The sequence below is a fragment of the Microtus oregoni genome, unplaced genomic scaffold (genome assembly GCF_018167655.1).
Source record: "Microtus oregoni isolate MIOR12 unplaced genomic scaffold, Mior012 000000F_ref0000247, whole genome shotgun sequence".
NCBI lineage: Eukaryota > Metazoa > Chordata > Mammalia > Rodentia > Cricetidae > Microtus > Microtus oregoni.
The window spans coordinates 17114429-17139274 of record NW_024543059.1 but is presented as its reverse complement, the minus strand read 5'-3'; the positions used below and the strand labels follow the sequence as shown (position 1 = coordinate 17139274).

Genomic DNA, 24846 nt, shown 5'->3' with positions numbered 1-24846 from the left:
AATCCTTCTGTCTGCGGAGGTAGTAGCCCTTCTAACTGTGACTAATTTCTCCTTAGATTTAAGACATTCCCTGCATGTCCGAGTGGCCAAATAGACCCTAGATAGGCAGCCCAAAGAAGGATCAGAAGTAGATATTTCTCAGCTTCACCTCCATTCCCTTTGGGACTTCACAGAGTTTCACAGCTACAGAATGGAGAAGTCAGTTGAGACAGGTTAATGTTTGAGAAGGAAAGGTAAGTAGCTTGTTTGTATTATATCAGGGAAGGGACTCAGAGCCCTAAGTCAGAGAGAAGTATCCTAGGAAGGAGACTGAACAAAGCTTTTCTCTTTAGCTCTTGGGTGAAGAACAAAATCATGTAGCAGCCCATAAGCTGTGAAGCACCAGGGTGTGATTGGGACACCGTAGTCTCATAATTAGATGAGAACGGTAAACAGTGTTCAAGAGCCTGCAATACACTCTTGTGGTGCTGTCATTGGGGTGGTAAGAAAAAGGAATGGAAAGGTAAGGAATAGCGTCTCTCTATCCAAAAGGAACTGCCTGTGAAACTTAAGAGATGTGCTTTGTCATACACTGAGACACCCTATTCAGGACATCATACTGCTAAATGCTAAGGAGTTCAAAGATTAATTACCATTGACTAGACAGAACCCTTATCCTGGGATGAATAGGTTTTAGAAGTCCAGGTAACAATATCATTATAGGTAAAGTACAGCAACCTTTAAGAAAACTGAGTTTTCTTTAAGGATAGTGACATCCTAAAATACACATTTTCTTTATTCTTTCAAGTCTGTCTTATGTATGTAAATAGTGACTTTTGGGGAGAACCCATGGAACCTCGAGAGTCCATCTTATGCATAAAGCAAGGCATATTTTCTTGAAGATATATGAAAGTCTGTTGCAAACAGATCCAAAGGTGCACAGTTGGTACTGAATATCTGAGGTGTGGTTCAGATACACCTGCTTCTCACTGATAGCATCCCCAAATCAGATGAGGTGAGTCTGTGGATTCCATTCAGAAAGGTAGTATGGAATCAGAAGCTAGCTTCGACTCAACGCTCCACCCAACCCTCATCAAAACAGCCTTGAGTAGTTTCAGAACTCTGCATGCATTCTCCCTCTACATGAACTATATATACAAATGCACAATGCACTTGCCCTCTTTCAAACGCACATGAGAACCAGGACCCCTGTTGCACCAAGGTTTCTTTTTCATCTCTGCTTAACATGGACACCACCCAGGAAGTCTTGCTCACATGCTTCCAAAAGAAATTTCCCAGCCCATTCCCATTCCTAAGAACATGACACAGAGAAGCAAAAGATGTTGCTCTGCCTTTATGCGCAACCAGCCACAACATGAACATCACCCCAGCACATCCTCTAATAGCTCCTGACCCAGCCATGCAAATTAGAATATACTCAGGACTACAGGATAGCCTAGGGGGTCCAGCTGTTCTTCCCCTTCCCTACTGCATGTTAACTGGTACCCAAGGATGGCCACTGAGATCAACTGATAAAGATAGAGGTTTCAGACTTCAGTCAACCTGGATTTCCACGCTGGTTCCACTCTTCTCTATTTTTGTATTTCAATGTCTGTGTGCTCTTCCTTCAAGTGGGACTTCTTCATGGCAACAGTGTAAACTAAATAATTAAGTTAACTCAAAGTTCCTAGTGAAGTGTCAACCCACAGCAGATGCTCTTCAAATGCAAGTTACCTTTCCCACTGCCACCAGAACGAAGAAAGAAAGGCCTCAGGACATCCTAAAGGGCCAGTGTAAATCACAGATTAAGGGACTTTCTACAAAGATGCTTCTAAAACAAGTGAATCAGCTTATTCCCTTTCTGATGTCCTCGTTAGTGATGTCTCTAGCACATGAAAGCCGTGCTAACCACCAAGCAAAGCCTGCTTTGCCAATGCATGGCCACCAAGTATGTGTTTCCTGTTATCTAATGTGTATGTCTTCATTTGAGTCGGACTTTTCAGCTCTGACTTATTTCAGAACATTTAATCAAGTCGTAGGAATTCTGCTTGGAGAACTTACATAAGATATGCACTGTCATTTTTTTAAGCACCTCAATTGCTTTGACTGCCTGCCTAAATCTGCACATACATGCACACATGTGTGCATATGTGCATGTAACTGTATATACACACGCACACCACTCTCTCTATCACCACCACTATCAACATCAGATCGCACTTCTCTGTCTCCTCTCTTCCTTATTTTTCTCCTAAGGCCCAGCCACTCCTTAATCTTCTCTGTACCTTACACTTGATCTTTGATTTCCCTGATTAAAGCTTCTCTTTCCTTCTTTATTAGTAAGAGCTTCTCTTTTGATGCTAGCAGTGCGCAAGTTGAGATAATCAAGTACACACCATTGATTTATAATAAATAACTACTCAAATGAGCTGATACGTATGATCAACACGGCACTTTAGCAAACCTCGTCAAATCCTGCAACCAATAGTTTGACCCTAAAGTACCTGAAAACACCTGACTTTTTTTCAAAGAGAAGAGTCTGAGTTCTTGTAGCCATTGTGCCCGCAGGTGTCACACAAGGCTGGCAAGAAAGGAAAAAAAAATCCTGAACCTTAATTCCTCTCTAAGTAGCTGTGTCAATGAGAAACCTGTGCAACTGAGTCCCTGGGAGAACCTGGGAGGCTACGCTTAATTTACCTCGCTAACCAAATCAGGCGGGAAATGAATGAAATCGTCAGAGTGCCCCCGTGCACCAGCCCACGAGAGCGGCAGCACCGGCAGATGCTTGCACATTAGAACTGGAAACTCCACCGTTCAATAGCGCACTCAGTCGGTGTTTAAACACAGCATCTGGACCAGAGAGACGGTTTCCCAGGGTTACACCTAAGGCTTCGGTTTTATTTCTAAGGGTTGATACATTTTGTGATTCTGTGAATTGTTCTAGAAACAGAATGGGAAAGGAAGCAGAGGAAATAGGAGATGTTTGATACGGTCCGATAACCAAGTCAGGACAGGTGGGCTTTCTACTGGAACTGAAGTGTGCCCATCTCCTCCCAAAAAATACCATAGGCATTAAAAGGAGGAGATAGAAATCTACCCCAAGTATACAGATGACTTAGTAACTGTGGTCTTTTAATAACTGTCATGAGCATCAGTATCATTTTGGAAGATAATTCAGGTGAGACCAAGTGCACACCTCCTGCTGGACAACCCATCAGCCTACTTATTTAGGGTATACTCAGATCCCTCAAGGGAACCTCATAGGGAGCATTAGACAACCACAGTATATGCAAGACTCAAGGCCATACCTCCTGCAGTGCGAGAAAGCAGCCAAACGGCCATCCATGCAGAGCCTCTAGCCTCCACCAACACACAGGCCTAGACAGAATTGCTAGCAGCCACCTAGATCAGAATGTGCACCTACTTTTAGCAGATCATGGCCCCACACCCCCACCATGCCATGTCCCCATGAGACATCACAAGCAGACCAACGGATTTGGCAGGGAACCTCCATGGATGTTAACTGATGCCCCCATGAGAGGAGGGGGTCAAAACGAAGTTGGCAACAGCCTCCTGCACATGGAGGTTCCTCTCCAAAGCCTGCAAGCTGTCTGTTGTATGGACAGCCCTGGCCCCCCAAAATGAATTCTGGACTCACAGTGGAAGCTGCTGGTGCTGCTAGTCTCTGCTGCTGCCACGACACGCTGAATGGGCCCTTCTGGTATGGCCCTTCCTGACAGTGAATGAGGGAGAAAGTGGGAGGGAGAGAGAAGAAAATGGATGAAGGAAGAGGGAAGAAAGAAAGAAAAGATGGAGGGAGGAGGTAAGGAGGGGGAGAGAAGGGAAGCAGGCCTGTCTTTAATGGAATAGATGTCTCTGCTGAGAACAGCCTCCGAAGCCCTCCAACACTCCTAGACAGAAAAGCTGATGGTCTACAAGGCATCATCAGGAGTACACTCACACCCAGCCCAAAGGACACACCACCATAACTCTACTCCTAGCCCATACCACTCATCTGTCTGCCTCTGAGGATCACCAAAACTCAACAGGATTTCCTCCAGTGGGTCGGTTCTCCTTTCCATAGGATTAGCACCCAACCGCTACCACTCTGGAAGCAAGTGCATTTTATGTAGTATCTTCAACCCACTAGGTCAAAGAAAAGGAATATTTGCTCTTTTTGTATTAGCAGAAAATTCATGAATTCACTGCTATTCCTAGGGCAAATCCCCCTTTCTTCTTTTCCTGTTTGGAAAGTAGATGAGGTCGCTGTAGAGCTTTTGCCTTGGTGTCGTTTGCACAGGCATTGGCACCCTCCTCCTCCAGCTGTCAACAGAATAGGTGTTTGCATTCTCCACTGGCACCTGGCAAACTCCCCTTCCCTTGATAGCCCTCTCTAAAAGTTAGGGGATGGAGCTAAGCTAAGGTATCTCCGAGGAAGGATTTGTTGTAACGTAACCCTGACATTTCTTAAGCACCTCTAAGGTCAAGATCTGTGTGCAAAGGGCAAGAGAAGCACATAGCCCAACTCTCTGTGGAGCCAGAGGCAATGGGAACCCCTAAGGATGAGGCTGGTTGGTGAAGGATGTTTACGAAGCAGCAAGTCCGTGTGTGCAAACCCAGAGGGTGAGGCTGAGAAATGCGCTCTGGGGAGACAATGAGATGAGCTTGGTGGCTGTTGATGGACCCGAGGGATAGACAAGAAGTAGAAACATGGAGGGTGAAGAAGAAAAAGATGAATGGACGGAGGTATTGTGGGCTGCATTCTGTCCCCCACACCAATTTAATATGTTGGAATTCTAACTCCCAGCTCCCTAGCATGTGTTCATAGTGGATAGAAGGGATTGACAGGTCGTTATGTAGGACACTAACCTCATATGACTGGTGTCTTCACAGGGAGAGGAAATCTGGACACTTACAGAGTGAAGATCTTGTGAGGACAAAGGAGACAGGCCTGAGAAAGAGTCAAAGCTGTGTGTGCCTAGACTCGGAATTCTACCCTGCAGCCTGGGAGAAAATAAGTGTAGCTGTTGAAGCCCTCTGAGTTGCTCTGAGTTAGTGGAGGCTTCACCGGCAACTACAGAGGACACTGGGCATCTGTGGAAAGGAGTGTGCTGTCATGTGAGCCAGGAGTCAGATGTGTAGGGCTGCGTGGAACTACAGGGCTTCTATGGCAGGGTCAGGAAGAGAACCACAGAGCACAGACTGCAATTTTGGAAAAGAGAAATGGGGATTCCCTCGAGGATCCTACATGAGCAAGGGGTGGGGAGAAGAAGGGTGGGAAGCAAAAGGTTTTGACTTTGAAGGAGTATGCGTGGATCCAATTGTTGAACCAACCCGGGTGATTTCTGCCTCCTGCAAAGATCAAGGGACACTAAGATGCTGTGAGGTTAGACATAGCAGGAAGGTGGCACACATATTGTTCACATAGGATTCTGCTTCAAGAACTTGCCAAGAGAGTGTTCATGCATGCTAACAGGCTATTCTACAGTACAATAGAAAGTGGTGGTAGTGGCTGTTGTGAATTTATTTCCAATTAGCAAAGCTTCAATCGCCAGTGATCCCTCCAGAGGAGGCTTCTATATGTAGTAGTCATAGAGAAAGACATAGAGTCATAAAAGCAACATGGGATTCTAACCATGAAAACCTGTGGGCTCTCAACTAAATACCTCAGAACTTTAAATAAAAAGAAACACGTAAATCCATGAACGAGGCAAAGGGTGACCAGAAAGGGGGAAACATGGACCAGTAAGACATCACTCAGGCATTAAGTGGGGCTATGATGCTGAGTTGATGGGGGAGGTAGGGAAGGAGCAAGAAATGGCATTCAATAGTTCAGAAAGGATCACCCTTGAGGAAAGACATTTACATATGGGCACAATAAGATAAGTATTGACCCTCAAAAGTCATATTGAATGATGTGGTAAGATCAGAAGCTCCCCAACAGAAACTAAAGGCAAAAATTCTCTGTTTCAGTACTAGAGGACACAAGTGGACATTGGAAGGGATAGAAAGGTAAATAAAGACGTTTCTTTAATTTACTAGAGTTAGTAAATCCTTAGGGTAGACTGAGATACAAAGGTTTGGAACCGCCTGGGCACAGTTCCAGAGAGGGTTGAGCTAGACACAGGTCGAGGAATAGATGGTGTGGGAAAGAAGGCCATGACTGTGAGGATATGGGTAGGGTAGATTTTTCTCTAGTATTTCTCAGCATCACAGAAACACACACTTGACAGCTCTGTGCTCATGTATAATGAGTCCTTAAATGGCAGCGTCACACCTCAGCAATCCCTGTTATAGAGTGGTGCTTGGCATCTCAGACTCAGAAGGAGGCAAAACTCCGCAGTCACCAGCTGCAACCTCACATCCCATGCCTGTGGCCCCTTGTCACACATCTAAAATGCAGGTGTGCGGATTGTCGAGAAACACTCTCAGGAGAAAGAATTCATTTCCCTAGAACCCAGAACCGTCTGTTTTCACATAAGGCCTACAGACCCGAGCTTCATCCTCCTCAAGGCTCAAATATCACTGGAGTTGATAATCCTTCCATTGCTGCTGGTTAAGAAAAATGGGGCAGAAAGCATTCATCACACCAAAATAAGAGAGGACCACCCCCCTCAGAGCATCTCTTTACTCGAGTCTGGTCTTGGCTCATTTATTACCTCCAGCACCAAAGCCACAGAGTGTCATGGAGATCGTGCACTAAGAAGTATGTCTATCTCCTGTTATATTTTAATTAAAGAAACATATATAAAATGCCTAGCATATACTAATAAATATGCTAATATATAACAATATATACATATATATGCTATTTTATATAACATATAATATTGGTATTAATGAGTATAAATTTGATGAAATATGCCATTGCTGTTGATGGCACCTCAACCAAACACATTATCAGAGACTCTTGAGTATGTATTTTTGCAATAAACATACACAAAACAAAGCACCTCCTACAAACCATTTATTGATATTAAGACAACATTGCTTGTATATGCCCATCACCTACCTTACTTTTAATATCTTTTACTTGCCACTGAGTATGATTCAATCTGTGTTACCATCCTGGGGCCCCACTCGGATCAATTCTCTTGCTATTGCTTATTCAGTTAGTACATTGGAGAGCCCAAGCTCCCTAAATTAAGGTCTCCTTGTTTGCTACTGTAGCCAGCACTGTCATCCCAATTATTCATCCCCTTTATTCAAAATAGCTTTGCCACAAAACTCCTTTAGAGAAAAAGCACATGGGACTGGTTTTATATAGACTCACACCTCCACCTTCGAATTCCAACTCATCTCATGGTGATCATACTGTACTGGTATGTTCTTTGTTGTGTTGATAGCTAACCTCCCATCTCTTTAAAGCATACTTTCATTATGAAACAGAACAACCAACCTTAATCCACCCTCCATTTATTGTGCAACCTGAAGATTACTGACTGACATCTGAACCTCAGTTTACATGTCTGTAAAGTGGAATACTCATACCAACCAGTGAACATAGCACACTACAGTGGTAATCAGAGATGAACATGACTATCAGCTCTTAAGAAAGAAGACCAATGCTTTTGTGATGAGTCTACTACTAAGGAAGGACATACCAGCAGCTGACAAGTCCTTCCCCATCTTCCGGTCCCTCCCCTTCTCCTTTCTTCCCGTGTCCTGGTCTAACAACTCCTCTGTCAAATCAGTTTAACAAGGTGACTTCTAGCTTAATTCCATGTCAGGATTCCACGAGTTTGTCATGGCAGATCACTTGCTGTGATTTCGGCAAGGATTTCTCAAAGGTTCTTATAAAACAATCAGGTGAAAAGTGGTTCGTTTTGCAGGAACCCAGCTGAGCTGAATAGGTAAAGTGGCAATGCAACAATACCCCAACAGTGTTGGCAAGTCTATCTGCCTGGGAGGAGAATCCTAGCACAAAACCCAAGTCTTGGACCTCTAAAACAAATGGAAGAACAAAGAACAAGTAAAAATATGCCTAAGACAGGGCTGGTACACTGATATAGATTGGCACAGAATCGGCGTCACTAAGCTGGTAGAAAGACACGTGACTCGACTCCTGAAAGCCTTGGCAGAAGGACATGAAACATGGCATCAAATATACCCAGAAGCAAACTACTTTTGCTGTACATATGTCCTAAAATATAAACAACTGCTTAACTGAAGATAATTTAGGACACTAGGATATTAGCTTCACAGACAGATCTGGACAGATAAACTGATGCCCCCAGTTGTGCAAGTCGATCTGGTGACCCCCACGCTCTCAACAAAGGGGCATTCAATAAATTCACACCCATGCTGAACTGGAGTCCCTGCACTTGTGAGAAGCCATGACCAGAGAATGCCTTACAGAGTCGAGAATAATCCCTAAGTTAAAAGCCCAGACTGGAATAATGAATGCCAAGCCTGAGAATAACAGGACACAGGTGCTACCAATTGCCATTCCGGATCCATGCTGGATATCAATACATGCTTTTTTCCCCCCACCCTAGATATACCCCATCTCTCTACGTAGGACAATCACCACCAGTCACTGAGAGCTGTTACCTGATAGAGACTTGCCCATGCTGTGGGCATATACTACTTGGTCTTGAGAGAATTACATTTACAAGCAACTGAGAGGTTCATATATTTGAAATATGAAAGTTGGTCATTGACACAGAAAACATTGGAGAGTGTATACGTAAAACAACTCCCAATTACTGGAAAATAAAATCAAATCTGGTTTGTCTCTTTAAGGTAGCATAGATGAAAATATTTGATTCATCTGTCTTTAAGTTCTCTATCTCAATATAATCTGACTTCTCATGTAGACTGCCTTACTAAATGCTTTGGTCATAGAACCTTTGACAGCTAGTCATACAGTAATAACAAACGAATTACCCCTTTAGCTAAATCTAGTCTCCTGCACATTTTAATCATTGTGATATATTCATTCAGCTTCTGCATTCATTAATAAATGTTTGAGCCACTGGTGGGGAATAAGAAACAGCTGGTTTTGCGTGAAGACACCAGTGTAACTTTCCAATACACCTTCCCAGAGATTCCATATACTAACCATTGGCATCTGTCAAGCAGAAGCCCATGAAGCCTGATTTAATAATACTTAAGGCAGTAGAAACATTATTACTTGTCCATTACGACATCTCATGTGGTACTATATATTACTAAAATTAAGCATTATATTAAGCACTTTTGTGAAAATCTCTGCTAAGAATGGTATAAATTCCCTTGTCTTCAAAGGATGTTAGTTCCCAGAGAGAGGTATACAATAGAATGACTCAAGAATATGAAAATAAAAATAAAAATAAAGATCAGAAAACTGAGGACTGAACCAGCAGAAAGAAAACGACCAAGTGCAAAGTACCAACATCCTCCCTACCTAGAGGTTGAAGCATGCAATTCAGGGGAGAAGATTTAGGCACAGGTGTCAAGGTGATTGACAGAGTGAAAGAAACCAAGTCCTGCTCACTCCAGCTCAACTCAGCCACTAACCCCGTGCCACTGTTTTATCAGCGTATCAGCACTGACAAGCCACCAAAGCAGAACAACCAGCTGCACCCAAACAGCATGGCACAAAGAACTTGTATAAATATGACGCCAAGCTGTGCATGAAAATGAACAGATCGCCAAACTACAAATGGTAAGAGAAAAGGAAGGTGAGATCTCAGTTGGCCTTGGTTCTTTTCCCAAGGTCCCAGAAGCATACAACCTTGAAGTATTCAAGAAAGAGACAGTGTGTGTAGCCTGGAGAATGGCATTCTGTATCTGACAAGTTGGTGGTTCAACTTATAAAAGTTAGTTCTTGATGGAAGCCAGCAACTTCACAATAAGGAAGCCCCTCGCTACCTGATACTGTTCCTCTCTCTCTCTCTCTCTCTCTCTCTCTCTCTCTCTCTCTCTCTCTCTCTCACCTTCCAACAGACTAACTTAAACATCAAAAACCTAGAGTGCTGAGGGGCTTTGTTTGCTGTCTCTCCGAGTTCTCTCAAGTGGATTCTTCTCCCCTTTAATTTCAGGATCCAGCACCAAAGACTTATCATAGGCAATACTTTGGCATGTAACTTATTTAAAATTTCTTATATATAATTTCTCCCTTATTCACTTACATGGAATGATAATAACCATCTATTGAGTACCTAATAGGTACTAGGCAATTTGCATACATTATCTTATTTAATCCACACAAAGGAAGAAATTGTTCTCCCTCACTCTCCTTTTATCTTGCTTTTTCGGATGAGGGATCTGAGGCTTGAAGAATTTAAGTACATTTTCTGAGGTCGCATAGCTCCAAGCAGAAGCTTGAAGATTCAAATGAACGCAGCCTCACAGCCTAACTTGGGATTTCGTGGGTGTTCTGCGCACCTTACGCTTCAAATCTCCCTACCTCCAGCTTTGACATAGGTGATAGGCTAAGTCTGGGAATGTCGGGGAGGGGGCAGGCAGGGCAAAGTTGCTGTACTGACCAGATTACCTGCTCCCCTCCTCTTGCTCCTCCTCCTCTTTCTGCTTTGCGAGACAGCTCAACGTATTCTTGAGCTATGTGGGGTTATGAGAGAAACAAAATCCCCTAGCAAGAGGAAGACAAGGGAATACAATGTTCTCTTTCCATGCAAATATCTTAATTACAACTGGTCGGGAAGATATTTGTATGGAAATTTATGTGCTTTTGTATATGTTCTATATTCAGTTTGTCTCGGTAAACAACAGGCCTTTTGCACTTCAGAAGGAAAACGGTGGCTCTAAAACTGCATCCATCACCACCCTCAACAGACATGGGGAGAGCAACCAGAGGTGAGGCACCACCCTCCACCGCAGTCTCCCGAAGCCCGCAGAATAGGCTTCAATAAAACATGCTTTCTGTCCTGGAAATTGTCTGCTGGAGCATCTCCCCTGTCTTGTCCCTATGGAGACAGGCAAGCACTAATAACGTCCATCCCACTCAGGTACCACCTTCCTGGATGGGAGGGAACAGCCAGATTTCAACCTTTCAGAGAGACAAGACTGTGTCAGATCAATGGAGAACTGCTCTAGAATGTCATTTTAGCAGGGCAAGCAGGGGCAGAGTTTTCACTACCCTGGTTCTCTTGTCAATCAAGATAAATAAAGCCTAACCAATTACCTATGAAAAGTGCAGGGCCGTTTGGATCACCCCAATCTTCTTAGATTTTCTTTTCTGAGTAGTCATAATGTCATTTTATACTATAAATCAGTGTTCTCCACTGAGGACAGAGGATAGATTTACTTTGAAACGGGTAGGGCTCTGGGTAGAGATGACTGAGACTACTGCATTTCTAAAGAGTACTACAAATTAGCAACACAGATTGTTCACTGGTCGTCACATCAGTTTGCCACAGCTGGAAAGGGTAAAGGAGAAAACCTGAGGAAGGAATCCCAGGAGCCCTGAGAAACGCCAGCAGGCCATCTTCCTGGAAGGATGCTGATGCGTGTCTGCCTGGGGCCATCAGGGTGAGAAAGATGACATTTAAGGCTCCCTCGGGCTGTTTGTTTCTTAAAAGCTGAAGGAGCTGACATTTTCTCATTTGTTTTGAACATTTTGGGGGCACAGAAGGGACTGGGTGGCCTAAAAGCTGCACTTTTAAAAACGTTATCCTAACTGACAACTACAGTTGTTCATTTACAAGGTTATGGTAGAACACGACAATGGCTTTGAGCCCTCAACTGTAGACTTTGAAGCTGTACCTAGCACCTTTCTGAGTCCCAGTGATGCTCTGGTGGCACCTTCTGTCCTCTTCTGCTCTCCGTGGCACAGAGTCTCATGGTCCCTTGCCTAGACCAGTATGTCCTACCTAAATATGGCTACCTAGGACTGTCTGTTAACTACTCAAGTCAAAGATGAATTCCTAATGTCCTGTGTGTCTTTCTGTCCACATATCTGGGTTTTATTTAGAGAAAGATTTTTGCTGCTATGAAAACGTACTACAAAACAAAGCACTGACTTCAACCCTATGAGCTGACAGTCAAGGATGCCGATATAAAAACGGATGTAACCAAAGTGACTTAATGACTAAGCTTGGTCCTAGTCCTTAATTCCCGCTCCAGGAGAAGTGATGAAGCCTCTGATGCATTGGTGGAAAATCCTTCCACAAACCCACAAAGCCTGAACCAAGTATCCATGCAATGCAGACATTTTTGCCTGTTTGTATTTGTATGAATCATTCTTCTGAGATGAGAAAGTCAAGGGGATGAAGAGAAACAGGAAACTCCTCCTTTACAACAGGTGAACTTTGAACACAGGCAAGAAGGAGATTTGTTCTGTGTCAGTTAGTCAACGCACTACTAAACCTGGGATTCTGGCCATCACTGTAGTATACAACATGCCTACAATCAGAGATGGTAGAGTTCTCCCTAAGATAGTATTCTTTAGGGCACTGAGAAGCAAACGTCCCAACTTTCTCACATTTAAAAGTCCAGTTGTTTTTAATTCAGCTTTCTGGTCATTATGCATCTTCATACCACAGTATCCCAAGGCATAAAGAGTCAAAGCCTTTCCTGCATTCACTTCTGCCTTTTCTAGAAAGCTTGAACGGTGGCGGATATCCCTGCTATTGCCACAGGATTGAAATGAAGTACTGAATTGTCTAGGAAGGAAAATGGTGTGAGGATGTATACAAGGAAGATTCAGGTACTCCCAGTTCCTGGAAACTGTAAGGAATCCTTCTCACGTAGCCAGTTCGTTAGCCTACTAGCTGACTCCCTTTGGTATCCCAAAAAAACAGCACACTCAAAACTAAACCTCAGGCACTAAACCAATCTAGGTAGTTATAGTTATGCAAACAGGCCTGTTTCTAAAATTAAGTAGTTTACTAGTTTCCTCAGGAAGAGGGAAAGAGGCTGAGAAAATGAACATGCCAGACCTGGAGTCAAGGCAATAGCAGAGAATGAAGTAACTGGCTTTTTCTTCTCTTTTTGGCTGTGCCTCCCCCAGAATGAACAGAAACTCAGCTTCCTCTCTCTTACCGTTATATGAAGAATTTATCCTCACTGAAGACCAAAAGGAAGTATAGAAACCCAAAGAGAACTCCAGATTTCACAGATAGGTGAGCTATCTCAATAGACACACCACAGGCATCACTACCAAAGTGTCCTAAATAGCATTCCTCGCCTTCAGTAGATGTCTATATCCCGAAATGTCTGTTATTTTGTAGATAATGAGCATGCAGATACCCTGGCTTTAATCAAGGCAGTAAGGTTGTAATACCTACTATAATTAGCTACTGATCCTTTCTTTGTGTCCCTTTCTCTTGGCAGCTATGTGCAGATTAATAGGCATTAGCATTTCAGTTGCTTCTCTAAATTCACTTGAAGTAAGTATATTATGGCACCTGTCTCCAGAGATGTCCACTCATTGCCTCCTCTTCCTCCTCCTCCTCCTCCTCCTTTTCCTCCTCCTCCTCCTCCTCCTCCTCCTCCTCCTCCTCCTCTTCTTCTTCTTCTTCTTCTTCTTCTTCTTCTTCTTCTTCTTCTTCTTCACTTGCTATTGAGATGGAATTTGCCTCCCTATTCCCCAGGGAAGTGTTCTTGGTCAAGTGTATGATCTGTGACCACTCTTTCCCCGTAGCTGATTATTGCTTCGTGTCAGAGTCCTGTAAAGGGGAGATTTCCTTTCCTTCCTTTCTGCTTTTTCTTTCTACTCAGGGGAGAGCACGAACGCAGTCCTCCACTGCCACTAATTGTACCATCCTGCTTCCCAGAGTTGGGGAAATCACAGGGTCAGTGCCTCCCAGCTTCACCTTTAGAAAACCTCTTTGCGATCCTGGTGTCTCCCCTGCCAGGTTAGTATGCTTTTCATCTTGGTGAAGCCCAGTCTTTCTTTCTTTTGACTTCTTGGTGTTTTGCCTTGTCTTTTAATGAGCACCATACACCCTGTACAAGAGTGGAAGAAATGAACAGATGCTGGGAGAGGATAAACCAGGCACTGGGAGTCTACCGAGATTCCTCTAGCCTTCTATTCCAAACCTTGCCAGAGAAAATTAACTCTGGCCTTGTACACATGTAGCCTCTGGGATGGCCAGGAAGGAACAGTTCCGAAGGACAGCTTTCTGAGCCTGGAGTCACAACATGGTTACTCGCAACATACGGTTTCTCAGCAACTCTGCACCTTGGTGTTACAAAAGAGCATCTCATAACCCGTTTTACAAACCCTCAGGTCCCATAAAGGCACATCAACAGTACCACTGCTGTGAAGTAAGCCCCAGTGGCATGCAATGTGGTATCTCGGACCCCTGAGACTATAATAATAATAATGGTCAAAATGGAGAAAACTTAGTCAGAAGTTTAATAAACAATGTTTGTCACTGTTAATTCTTATTTTGGCAAAGGTGCCGTGGCCCTGCAGCTCATCAACACTGGGGAAACTGGATGAAGGGCAAATGAGAACGCTACCACCTCTGTGACTTTTCTCTGGGTCTAAAATGACTCCCAATAAGATGGTGCAGAATGGGACACGAGTCCTCGTTGCTTTATTCTATATAAATAGAAACAGAACGAACTCAAAGCGGTCAAGGAACAACCTGGCTCAGCAACAGGAGTTGAGCACTAGAAAGACTCATGAGTGGGAAGGCTCTTTTTCTTTCCTTGGTTTCCTGGGTCTATTCAGGAAACCCAGTGCTTGAAACCACAGTGACAGGTTCCCGTCAAATGAGTCCAGTATCCTTCAGCACTTGTCGGCCCAGCTGTTAATATTTTCCCTGCTGTCTAGACGTCCGGTGTCCTTACCCCCGCTTGATATGCCAGGCGAGGAAGAGTGATTCCCTCATTCTATGATAGGCTCCCAGCTAAAGTGGCAGCGATTGAGTAGTGGTCCAACCCCAGCAGCTCCCGGCCTCATTTCCACCCCGACAGGGACAACTTGGTTAAGACCGAGTGTGGTGTCTGCTTATTCCGACGTGGACCAGCTCCTGTCAGAAGGCAAACAGGGAAGCAAAATGTCTGCCTCTGATGGGCAGTCCTCAGTTTTGCTAGGTGGCTGAGTGGAGCTGAAATTCCTAATCTGAGAATCCACACAAAGAAGCCCATTCGTTACTCAGTGTCCCTCTTCCATTCCAGCTGGCTACAAGTGTTGGAGTATCTAAGGCAAAGTGCAGATCACCATTGGCCTGCATGAGAGACAGTGTGGTGGAGTACTATGCCTCCAGAAAATTCACCTGTTAATACTACTCTGTGACCTGAAAATAAGCTTCTCTTTATGTTAGACCGTTGTGTGTTTCCCACCTGCTTGCCACAGTGATCAGCCTGTGTTAGCTAAGATCTTTGCAAATTCTTTGTTCAGAAGAAAGAAGGCACTGGTATTTTAGTTCTAATAATAGTAATCGTAATTAATGCTTATTTAGCTGAGTTATCATCCTAAGACTTTTATATGTATTAACATGTAATCTCTATAACAAATGCAGGTGTTAGGAACTATTGGCCCCATTTTATAGTTGGAGACACAAAAAGGATGAATAATTTACCCAAGGTCAAAGAAAGGAATTTTAAGAGCAGAGACTCAAACCAAAGAGCCCATTATTTTCATCATTGAAAGAAAACTGTGACTCCCATAGGATGGAATATTCTAGGTAGATAGGATCAATATAATAAATATGGCAATCCTACCAAATGCAATCTATAGATTCAATGCAATACCCATCAAAATTCCAACAGAATTCTTCACAGACCTTGAAAGAACAATACTCAACTTCATATGGAAAAACAAAAACCCTGGATAGCCAAAACAATCCACAATAACGGAACTTCCAGAGGCATCTCCAGCCCTGTACAAAGTTTGGTATTGGCATAAAAACAGAGAGGTTGACCAATGGAATTGAATAGAAGACCCAGATATTAATCCACACACCTATGAAACCTGATCTTTTACCAAAAAGCTAAAATTATACAATGGAACAAAGAAAGCATCTTCAACAAATGGTGCTGGCATAAATGTATGTCAACATGTAAAAGAATGAAAATAGATCCGTATCTATCCCCATGTATAAAACTCAAGTCCAAATGGATTAAAGACCTCAATATAAATTTGACCACACTGAACCTGATGGAAGAGAAAGTGGGAAGTAGCCTTAATGCATGGGCACAGGAGAACACTTCCTAAATATAAACACCAGTAGCACAGACATTGAGAACAACAGTAAACAAATAGGACCTCCTGAAACTGGCAAGCTTCTTTAAAGCAAAGGACACAGTCAATAAGACAAAAAGGCAGCCCACTGAATGGGAAAAGATCTTCACCAGCCCCACATCAGACAGAGGACTGATCTCCAATATAAAGAACTCAAGAAATTAGACATCAAAATTCCAAATAACCCAATTTAAAAATGGGGTATAGAACTAAACAGAGAATTCTCAACAGAAAAATCTCGAATTGTCAAAAGACACTTAAGGAAATGTTCAATATCCTTAGCCATAAGGAAAATGCAAATCAAACAACTCTGAGACACCATCTTACACCAGTCAGAATGGCTAAGTCAAAAACACCAATGATAGCTTATGTCGGAGAGGATGTGGGGTAAGGGGAACATTCCTTCATTGCTGGTAGGAATGCAGACTTGTACAACCACTTTTGAAATCAGTATGGCAGTTTCTCACAAAATTAGGAATCAACCTATTTCAGGACACAGCAATACCACTCTTGGCTTTGTTCAACTATGTTCATAGCAGCATTATTTGTAATAGCCATCACCTGGAAACAACCTAGATGTCCCTCAACCAAAGAATGGTTTAAAAAATATTTACGCATTAGAGTACTACTCAGTGGAAAAAGCAATGACATCTTGAAATTTACATGCAAATGGATGAAACTAGATAAAAACCATCCTGAGTGAGGTAACCCAGACCCATAAAAATGAACATGGTATGTACTCACTCATATGTGGATACTAGTTGTAAAGCAAAGGACATTGAGCCTATAGTTCATGATCCTAGAGAAGCTAAGTAACAAGGTGAAGCTTAAGAAAAACATACATAGATCCTTCTGGAAAAGGAAATAGACAAGATAACCTGACAAAATTGGGAGCATGGGAATAGAGGGAGTAGGGAGGGTGGAAGGTAAGACAAGGGGAGAAGGGAAAAGGGGAGGAGAACTTAAGGGAACAGGATGGTTAAGATGGGAGGAAGGATAGTGATGAGAGCAAGGAAAGAGATATTTTGATTAAAGAAGCCATTATGGGGCTAGCAAGAAACCTGGCACTAGAGAAATTCCCAGGAAAACACAAGGATGACCCCAGCTAAGACCCTAAGCAATAGAAGAAGAGGTGCCCAAACTGGCCTTGCCCTGGAGCAAGACTGATGAATATCTTAAATATCACCATAGAACCTTCATCCAGCAACTGATGAAAACAGAGGACCTGCATTGAACCAACTGGACTGAGCTCCGAAAAATCCAGTTGAAGAGTGGGAGGAGTAAGAATATGAACAAAGAGGTCAAGACAATGATGGGTATACCCACTGAAACAGTTTATCTGAGCTAATGGAAGCTCATCAACTCTTGCCAGACAGGGAAGAAAACAGTAAAGGTCCAAACTAGTTCCTCTGAATGTGGGTAACAGTTGTATGGCTGGGACAGACTTCGAGGGCCACTGGCAGTTGCACCAGGATTTATCCCTACTGCTTGTACTGGCTTTATTGGGACCTATTTTCTTTGGATGGATACCTTGCTCAGCCTAGAAGTAGCAGGGAGGCCCTTGGACCTTCCCCAAAGCAATGTGCCTCACCCTCTCTGAAAAATGAATAGAGGGCGGGGTGGGGGCTAGGTAGAAGGAATAGGAGGAGGGGAGGGAATGGGAACTAGGATTGGTAAGTAAAATTTAAAATGATAGTTTGTTCTTTTTAAAATAAATAAATAATATGTGTGTATATGAAATATATATGACTATATATATGAAATATTCTACCACCATGCCCTCAATGATTCCCATGTTCTGTGGATTACTATTCTCAGCATGTCTAAGAGTTGCTGAGAAGTAGGCCCCAGAACTCTCAGCTTGGAACCTCATGTCATATTACCAGCTATCACACTGCTCTACTTTATGGTTAGAACCCCACTTCTAACCTAAAGCACACACCCCAGACTCAGACAATCCAGGTCACTCCTCGCCTGCCTCCTCAGGGCAGTCTTCCAAGATGCTGTATCCACTTGTTTAGAAAAGGCTTGATCTGGATTGCCAAAGGATAGCATCACAGTGCTGGGCGTCTGACTACCCATGGGCTCCTCTGTGGTCTGATCCATTTCCTGCTCAACCTTGAACACGCATGTTTTCCTTCACCAATAATTCCATTAACTCTACAGAGGGCCAGGCATGAAGCTAAGTGCAAGGGCAGCAGAGTGACCCCACTTTGGGCTCTCTGAATCATAGCATCTATCCCCCCTCTACTCCTGTCCCCTCCAGATCTCGACTGACTGCCTGCTTCTTCAATAAACACACGTGAAAGTAGGCCTGCTCTGGAGTCTCAACCTGCAACCTGATCCTTTTCAGGATGCCTGCAATTTTTATCTAACTCGACATCTGATCACCAATGTCTCTGAGTTCTCTGAAGATCTAAGAAGGGAAGCGTGGTATCTGCAAAGGAACCTTTGTCAAAGCCCGTGTACAGGCCCTCTTGGAAGCATCAGTGAGCCACAGGAGGAAAAGGTGGCTGCCATCCAGCCTGTGGTAAGAAGAGAAGAAATTGCTCCACTGACTCGATACGGGCATGTTTGTTTTTTCGAGCTAAATGTGTAACAGGAAATTTGGCAGTTCACCTTTGTAAATCATTTGCATACACTATTTATGTATGAGCCAGATGGCGCCTCTTTGTTTTAAGAAATTAGAAATGAAAAGGGAAACCTATAAGAAGGACCTTATCTTTGCCTCTCCTCATGACCTCCTTCGGTGTACACTTTACAGAGTGAGCAAACCCAAGCTGACAATGCATACATTCACATAGGCATGCTCATGGATGCACATGTGTGCCCACGCGCACACGCACACACACACATCTAAATACTCTGTGTTTATCTACATTAGTTAGCAAGTTGAGTAGTTAGCAAGTTCTCAGTTCTAGTAATCAAGCATAGTAGAGCGGCAGAAATTAGACCCAGGTTACAGAGAGCATCCTCATAGTGTTCTGTCTATCTGCTAAATCACCACATTCCTTGGGGCCTTAGCCAGTGTATACTGCACAAGAACGTCTTATATAAATCTCTCGAACACAGGCAGAGCTTCATGATTTGGAAGCAAGAACATATAAATGCTTGCCAGAAGAAGGGCAATGCTGATGACCCCCTCACTATTTCTATGGAAGTTGAAACCTCGGGAAGGAATTTTCCTTGAGGTGATCATCTTAACCCCACTCCTTTGGGGCTGCTCTACGAGCCTAGTTTATTTTCCAGTGGTCAGGAGCTCCACTTTCTGATCCAAGAATCCCATCTGGGAATGAGACTATATTTCCAGTGTTCTTGTTTTGGGTGTGAGGGGTGCTGAGGAGGCAGTAAAGGCAATAGTTTGTCTAGTAAGTATTGCATTTCAGGCTCTTTGCACAAACTAACTTGCTTAACATAAACATACCTCCGCTGGGTAAATATTTTTCTCCTAATTTTCAAAATAAGAAAATTGAACAGAGGCAGTGCGCACATGGTGCTGATGGCGGCTGAACATTAGAGAGTAAACATAGCTGACATTAGCTCCAAATACAAGAATTCTTTAGTAACACCAATGTCTTCCAAAGGGGATAAGACTTTGGGGACATTTTTATGACCTCCTGTCTTTCATTTTTCAAAAGATTTGGGGTAGGAGGAGGAGTGTAAGCATACATGAAGGCACTGTAAGTAAACAGGTAGAGAGAGATGATCCAATCTAATCTTTGAGAGTGGCCACTTTCACGCAAATAACTATCCTCCTTCCTTTCATACTTCCCTGGAAGCAAAGACATATCTTTTCAAGTCATCTAGTCTCAGCTAAGAGCTTGACTTGGAGATTATGAAGAGAGAATTCAAGATACCTGGGCTGTGGACAAGTCCCATTGACCTCATATCCTTAAGTTATGTCCTGATACCCAAAGAAATGAGCTCGGTTTACTCCTCGATGCTTTGCCATGAGTTAGAGTACAGCTCATGGTTGTTAAAGCAACGGTGAAGGTGTACCATTTGAATAGTGTTCTTTTTTTATGGCTTTTTTAAACCTTTAGACCAAAGGAGAAATATTAAGTGCAACCCAAGAAGCCAGTTTCAAAGTTCAGTTTGTATATTCTGGTCTGATATGGTCCCCTAAGACCTGGTAGAGTCCATAGAGACCAAGAAATTATAATTAATCATCTTCCCTGCACAGAAAGAGACAAACAAAAATCAGCAATCCATCCCTTACTATCATCAGCACCACTATAGATCTGAATTGAGCCAGGCAAGACAGGAAACTCCACTCTATAGAACAGAAGATTATTAAATGACTTCAGCTAGGCTCTATGACCCATGAATGTCCTTAGTAACCACACCCCAAGCTTTGGATATACCTGGTGGAGAGAAGTGTCTAAATGCTGAAGACTATGTTTTTGTACATCCTGATAGGTCTTTTCTGACCATCAACCTGTGGGTGTGCCACACCGTGCTCCCTTTCCTCTATCTGGGGATACTTGGTAGGATGGGTGACTAAATCCAGCCAGTTTGTTGGGGACAGGCTGCTTTTACCAGCTTTGGTTTATTTTGCCTCCTGTGTGTTCATGACAGCCCATGGTTTGCCATCCTTTGGTTGAACCATGAACAAGACACTCTGAAGTCATCATAATGGGCATTTCTAAAACATCCCACTTTCTTCTGCACTGTTACTAAACTGAAGCTCCTTGAGCAATCAGTATCCATACCTGAGCAGTCAATCACATATCACAATGTTACCAGGAGCACCCAATAAATCTAACAAGAACATATGTACTTGTTAGCCCCAAATTCTAGCCTCCTGGTTTACCAAGATCAGGCAACAAGAGCATACTTCACAATATGATAATTTGTTTCCTACCATGACTAGACAATTGGCTTCCGTTCTCCTGCTATGAACTTATTGTTATGTTTCCTTAGTCCCCAAACTGAAACAAACATTTGGTTCATAGCAGAAGAATGGCAGGTAATGATATTAGAAGAAGGACTGGAAGCAGAACTTTTTTATAAGGTCATTAGATCATTAGATTTAGTGATCTCACAGAGGAACCTTAAGGAGACCCTTTGCCTTTTCTACCATAGAAGAACACAACAAAAAGACCATTTATGAACCACAGAGCCAGCCTTTAATAGACGTGAAAGCTGCCTGAGCCTCTGAAACTTCAAGAAGTATTCTTGTATCATCATAAGGTCTATGGTTTGTGGTAATTTTGTTCATGTGTCAAAGAAGAAAACCTTCTTTGCTGTGCAATATTGTCCTATACCACAAATCTAAACTCCTCCCTTTGTCAAAGTTCCCAAAGTAAGTCTTCCCTATTTTAAATTTTTTTCCTTTTTATTTTTTTCTGAGACAAGGTGTCTCTCTGTCGACTGACTTTAATCTCTAGATCCACCTGCTTCAACCTTTCAAGAAAGAGATTACAGGTAAGTGCCACTATAGGCAACATCCATCTTCCTTATGGCAGAAGGAGGTCTCTCCCGATCAGCTTGCAGACATGACCCCATCTGTAGGAATCAAGTTGTACCCATGTTTTTCTTTCTGGGACAAATGCCATTCATGGCCATTCACCTTTAGCCTGGCCATAATAATATACAAAACCTCAATGTTGTGTGATAAGGAGATTCCCCATAAATGAGAGAAAAGATCTTGCAGTGGGAGAAAGATAACTATATGCAAATGAAGCTTCCTTACAGTCAGCCTTTCTCCAGGGCCACCCTTTCTTCAGAGCCAGAAACTGACAAGATGCTTTACTTTCTTTTTTTTCCCAAGGCCAGTAGGATTATGTTTAGCAATGTTCTGACCCCTTCTAGTTTACTTTGGGTTTCATTGTCCAGAAAGATCGGCCTCTGGAAATGAGACCACCCTCACATAATCATGAGGTAATTTCAGAGAATAAAACATGTTGTGAGTGAGGCTAGGTCAGGGGATGGGTTGGAATACTGACAAAGCACCAAGTTAGACTGTCTGAGTGTCCGCTTGAACATAGAGCTGTAGGCTATAGGTATCCAACTCTGTTTGCATAGATTCAGTATGATCATAATGTGCAGGTTATTGCAATGTATAGACAGAGTCCAGCCTAATGTCAAAGAGGAAGGAGAAATGGCCTGCCATGATATGCCAAGATGCAGGAGTGGCTGAAAAGATAACTGTTGAGTGCATATGTGAGCATGCGTGTGCATACACGTGCACCATAGTGACAGGGTTAATGGACAATGACAGACATGTAAGCAAGGCACTAGCTTGGAAACGGAGTCCTGCAGCTGGGAAGGTCTCCTTACCCTGTAGTAATCAGTACTGTAAACATCCCTGGACATGCCGAAATCACCAATCTTCACCAGTAGGTTGGCTCCAACCAGGCAATTCCTAGTGGCCAGGTCCCGGTGCACGAAGTGCTGCGAGGCCAGGTACACCATGCCCGAGGCGATCTGACTGGCGATGTGGAGCATCTGGGAGAGCCCTAGCTCCCCCTTGGTCTGGCGTGGCTGCCCATCCACGAGGATCATCGCATCTGGCCCATGGGCCCTGCAAGGAGGGGGAAGAGAGATGGAGCAGAGAGAACTCGATAGATCAAAGGCGAAGACTTGGTGGTTTTCAGTGCGCTTGAATGTCCTGCAGAAATGAAGGAAATCTCCTTTCCCAGCTACCAGAGCCTATTTCTAGTGAGTGTGGCTATGGGTAAAACTATAAGATCCCCACTAAGATAACACAGATGTACTCAGCTGGGGGAGGGTGAAGTAATAAGGGCGGCGGCGGGGCTGCGTCCCCAACACCCCGGCCACCTGCCCAGCTAGCTTATGCCCCGAAATAATTACACGGACACTGTATTCTTTTAAACACTGCTTGGCCCTTTAGCCCTAGCCCTTACTGGCTAATTCTGTTATCCCGATCAACCCATCTCTAATAATCGGTGAGCACCGGTCTTACCGGGAAAGGTTCAGCATGTCTAACCTGGCGGCTTGCTTCATGGCGTGTGTCTGCCCAGGAGCCGGGAGCATGGCGTCTCTCTCAGGCGTCTGCTCCCGAGAGGAAAGCGGTTGAATCTCTGAGCTCACTTCCTCTTCCTCCCAGCATTTTGTTCTGTTTACTCCACCCACAGGGCCAAGCAGTTTCTTTATTGGCCAATGACCTTCCTCCGTCAGGAGGGAACAAACCTCTTTCACTAACTACCACCTAATTCTTCTCAGATGCTAGGTGCTTATTCTAGAATAATTAATAAGGTAACCACTAACACTTACTACATGTATATGTCAAATGCTATTCTGATAGTTTTAAATACATTCATTCAATTTTCATATTTAATCTTCATACTCTGATTTTTTTTTTAAGTTGAGGCACAAAATGATTAGAAAGCTCAACCAAAGTCCTAGATATTTCAGAATAGCTATATGGTGGCCAAGAGGCATACTGTGAATTTTATCTATGACTATAAATATGCGTTCACCTGTAAAAGCTGCCATAAGGGGTCTAAGAAGGATTTTAAAGAGATCATAAGGCCTCGCCCATTGGAGTTTTGATTGGCTATGCAGTGCTCCTTCATTTGGACTTCTGACAAGTTCCCCGTACTGATACTCCTGACAGGCAACCCAGAACCCCCAGCTGTAAGTGATGTAAGGCTTGCTCCGCACTTCTAACCACTCCACAATACCAAAAGCAAGGCAGGGTGTAGAAACCCTCTGTCTCCTTGGGAGCCCCACACTCCCTCCCACGCGCAAATCAAGCCTGTCTGTGTTATGATAACACCCTGCCCTGTCAGGTCGATCACTTTCAGTGTTCCCTCTTTCCTGCCGAAGGTCCAATGAGCCATAACCACACCGGAGCCCTTATTTACGGAGTGGAGTACCAACTAGCCCTGGTGCATTGCAAAGCCCCGGCCTGCTTTACTGCTTCTCCAATTTCCACTGAGAAATGCCATTAAATAGGAACACACTCTGTTTATTATCTTTGGTGGGCCTTGCCCCCCTCCCTCCATAGGAAAGCAACTGAATCAGCTAGCCAGGGATATGGCAGGAGGCCAGTTCCCACTCCAGTATACCAGGATACACTCCTGCCGGCCCCAAACTCCACTAACCCGGGAGACATGTTAGCAGGTAGAACTGACCCCGGAGGTCAAGCAGAGGGCACTTTGGAAAGAAGACTGCAAGCCCACTCCTAGCAAGGGTTGATGTGACCCAGGCTTTCAGTTTTTAGCTTTGGAGAGAAGCTTGGGCTTGACTAACAGAGCCTAGAAAGACAGGTAAGAATCTGGACCACCCCTGGAATTCTGTGATTTCAAGTGTGCACTCCTGTGACTGGTTTATGTGGTTCTGAGGATGGAACTGAGGGTTTTATGTATGCTAGGCAAGCACTTTATTTTATCTCCAGACCTAACCCTTTAATTCTTATGCATTGCCTCCTTTCCAGCTAGACTTAGAATTTTGTATTCACAGTGAGACACCTGTACTCTTCTTCTTGGCTCTCAGATGGACTGAGAAGAAGAGTAAGGCCTGGGGTATATCCTATGAGGATCTCAGGCTGAGACTCACAACCCTGGTTTTAGGGCTGTCTGCTCTCTTGCCCTAATGTGGGAATGTCTTAAGTGTCTCACTTGTCAAGTGAGATTAGTAGTTATATCTTTAACCTGCTCCCTTCCCCTGACCAGAGACTTTTTGATGATGAATGTGAAGGTATCAAACTCTAAACTCAACAGAAAGCAGAGGTGATTGATAAAGAAAGGGCATTTTGT

At 43.6% G+C, this 24846-nt stretch overlaps 1 protein-coding gene and 1 pseudogene across 3 annotated transcripts in view; both read right to left on the bottom strand.

The window, feature by feature from the left end:
• Positions 1 to 24846, bottom strand: part of Ntrk3 (neurotrophic receptor tyrosine kinase 3) — a 358909-nt gene that overhangs the window by 32489 nt on the left and 301574 nt on the right. For all 3 annotated transcript variants that reach the window (XM_041656675.1, XM_041656673.1, XM_041656674.1), the window contains one exon: positions 22403 to 22646. In XM_041656675.1, the coding sequence (XP_041512609.1) occupies positions 22403 to 22646 (244 nt within the window). The remainder of the gene's footprint in view (positions 1 to 22402; positions 22647 to 24846) is intronic.
• On the bottom strand, positions 13642 to 13789 carry LOC121454143 (annotated as a pseudogene).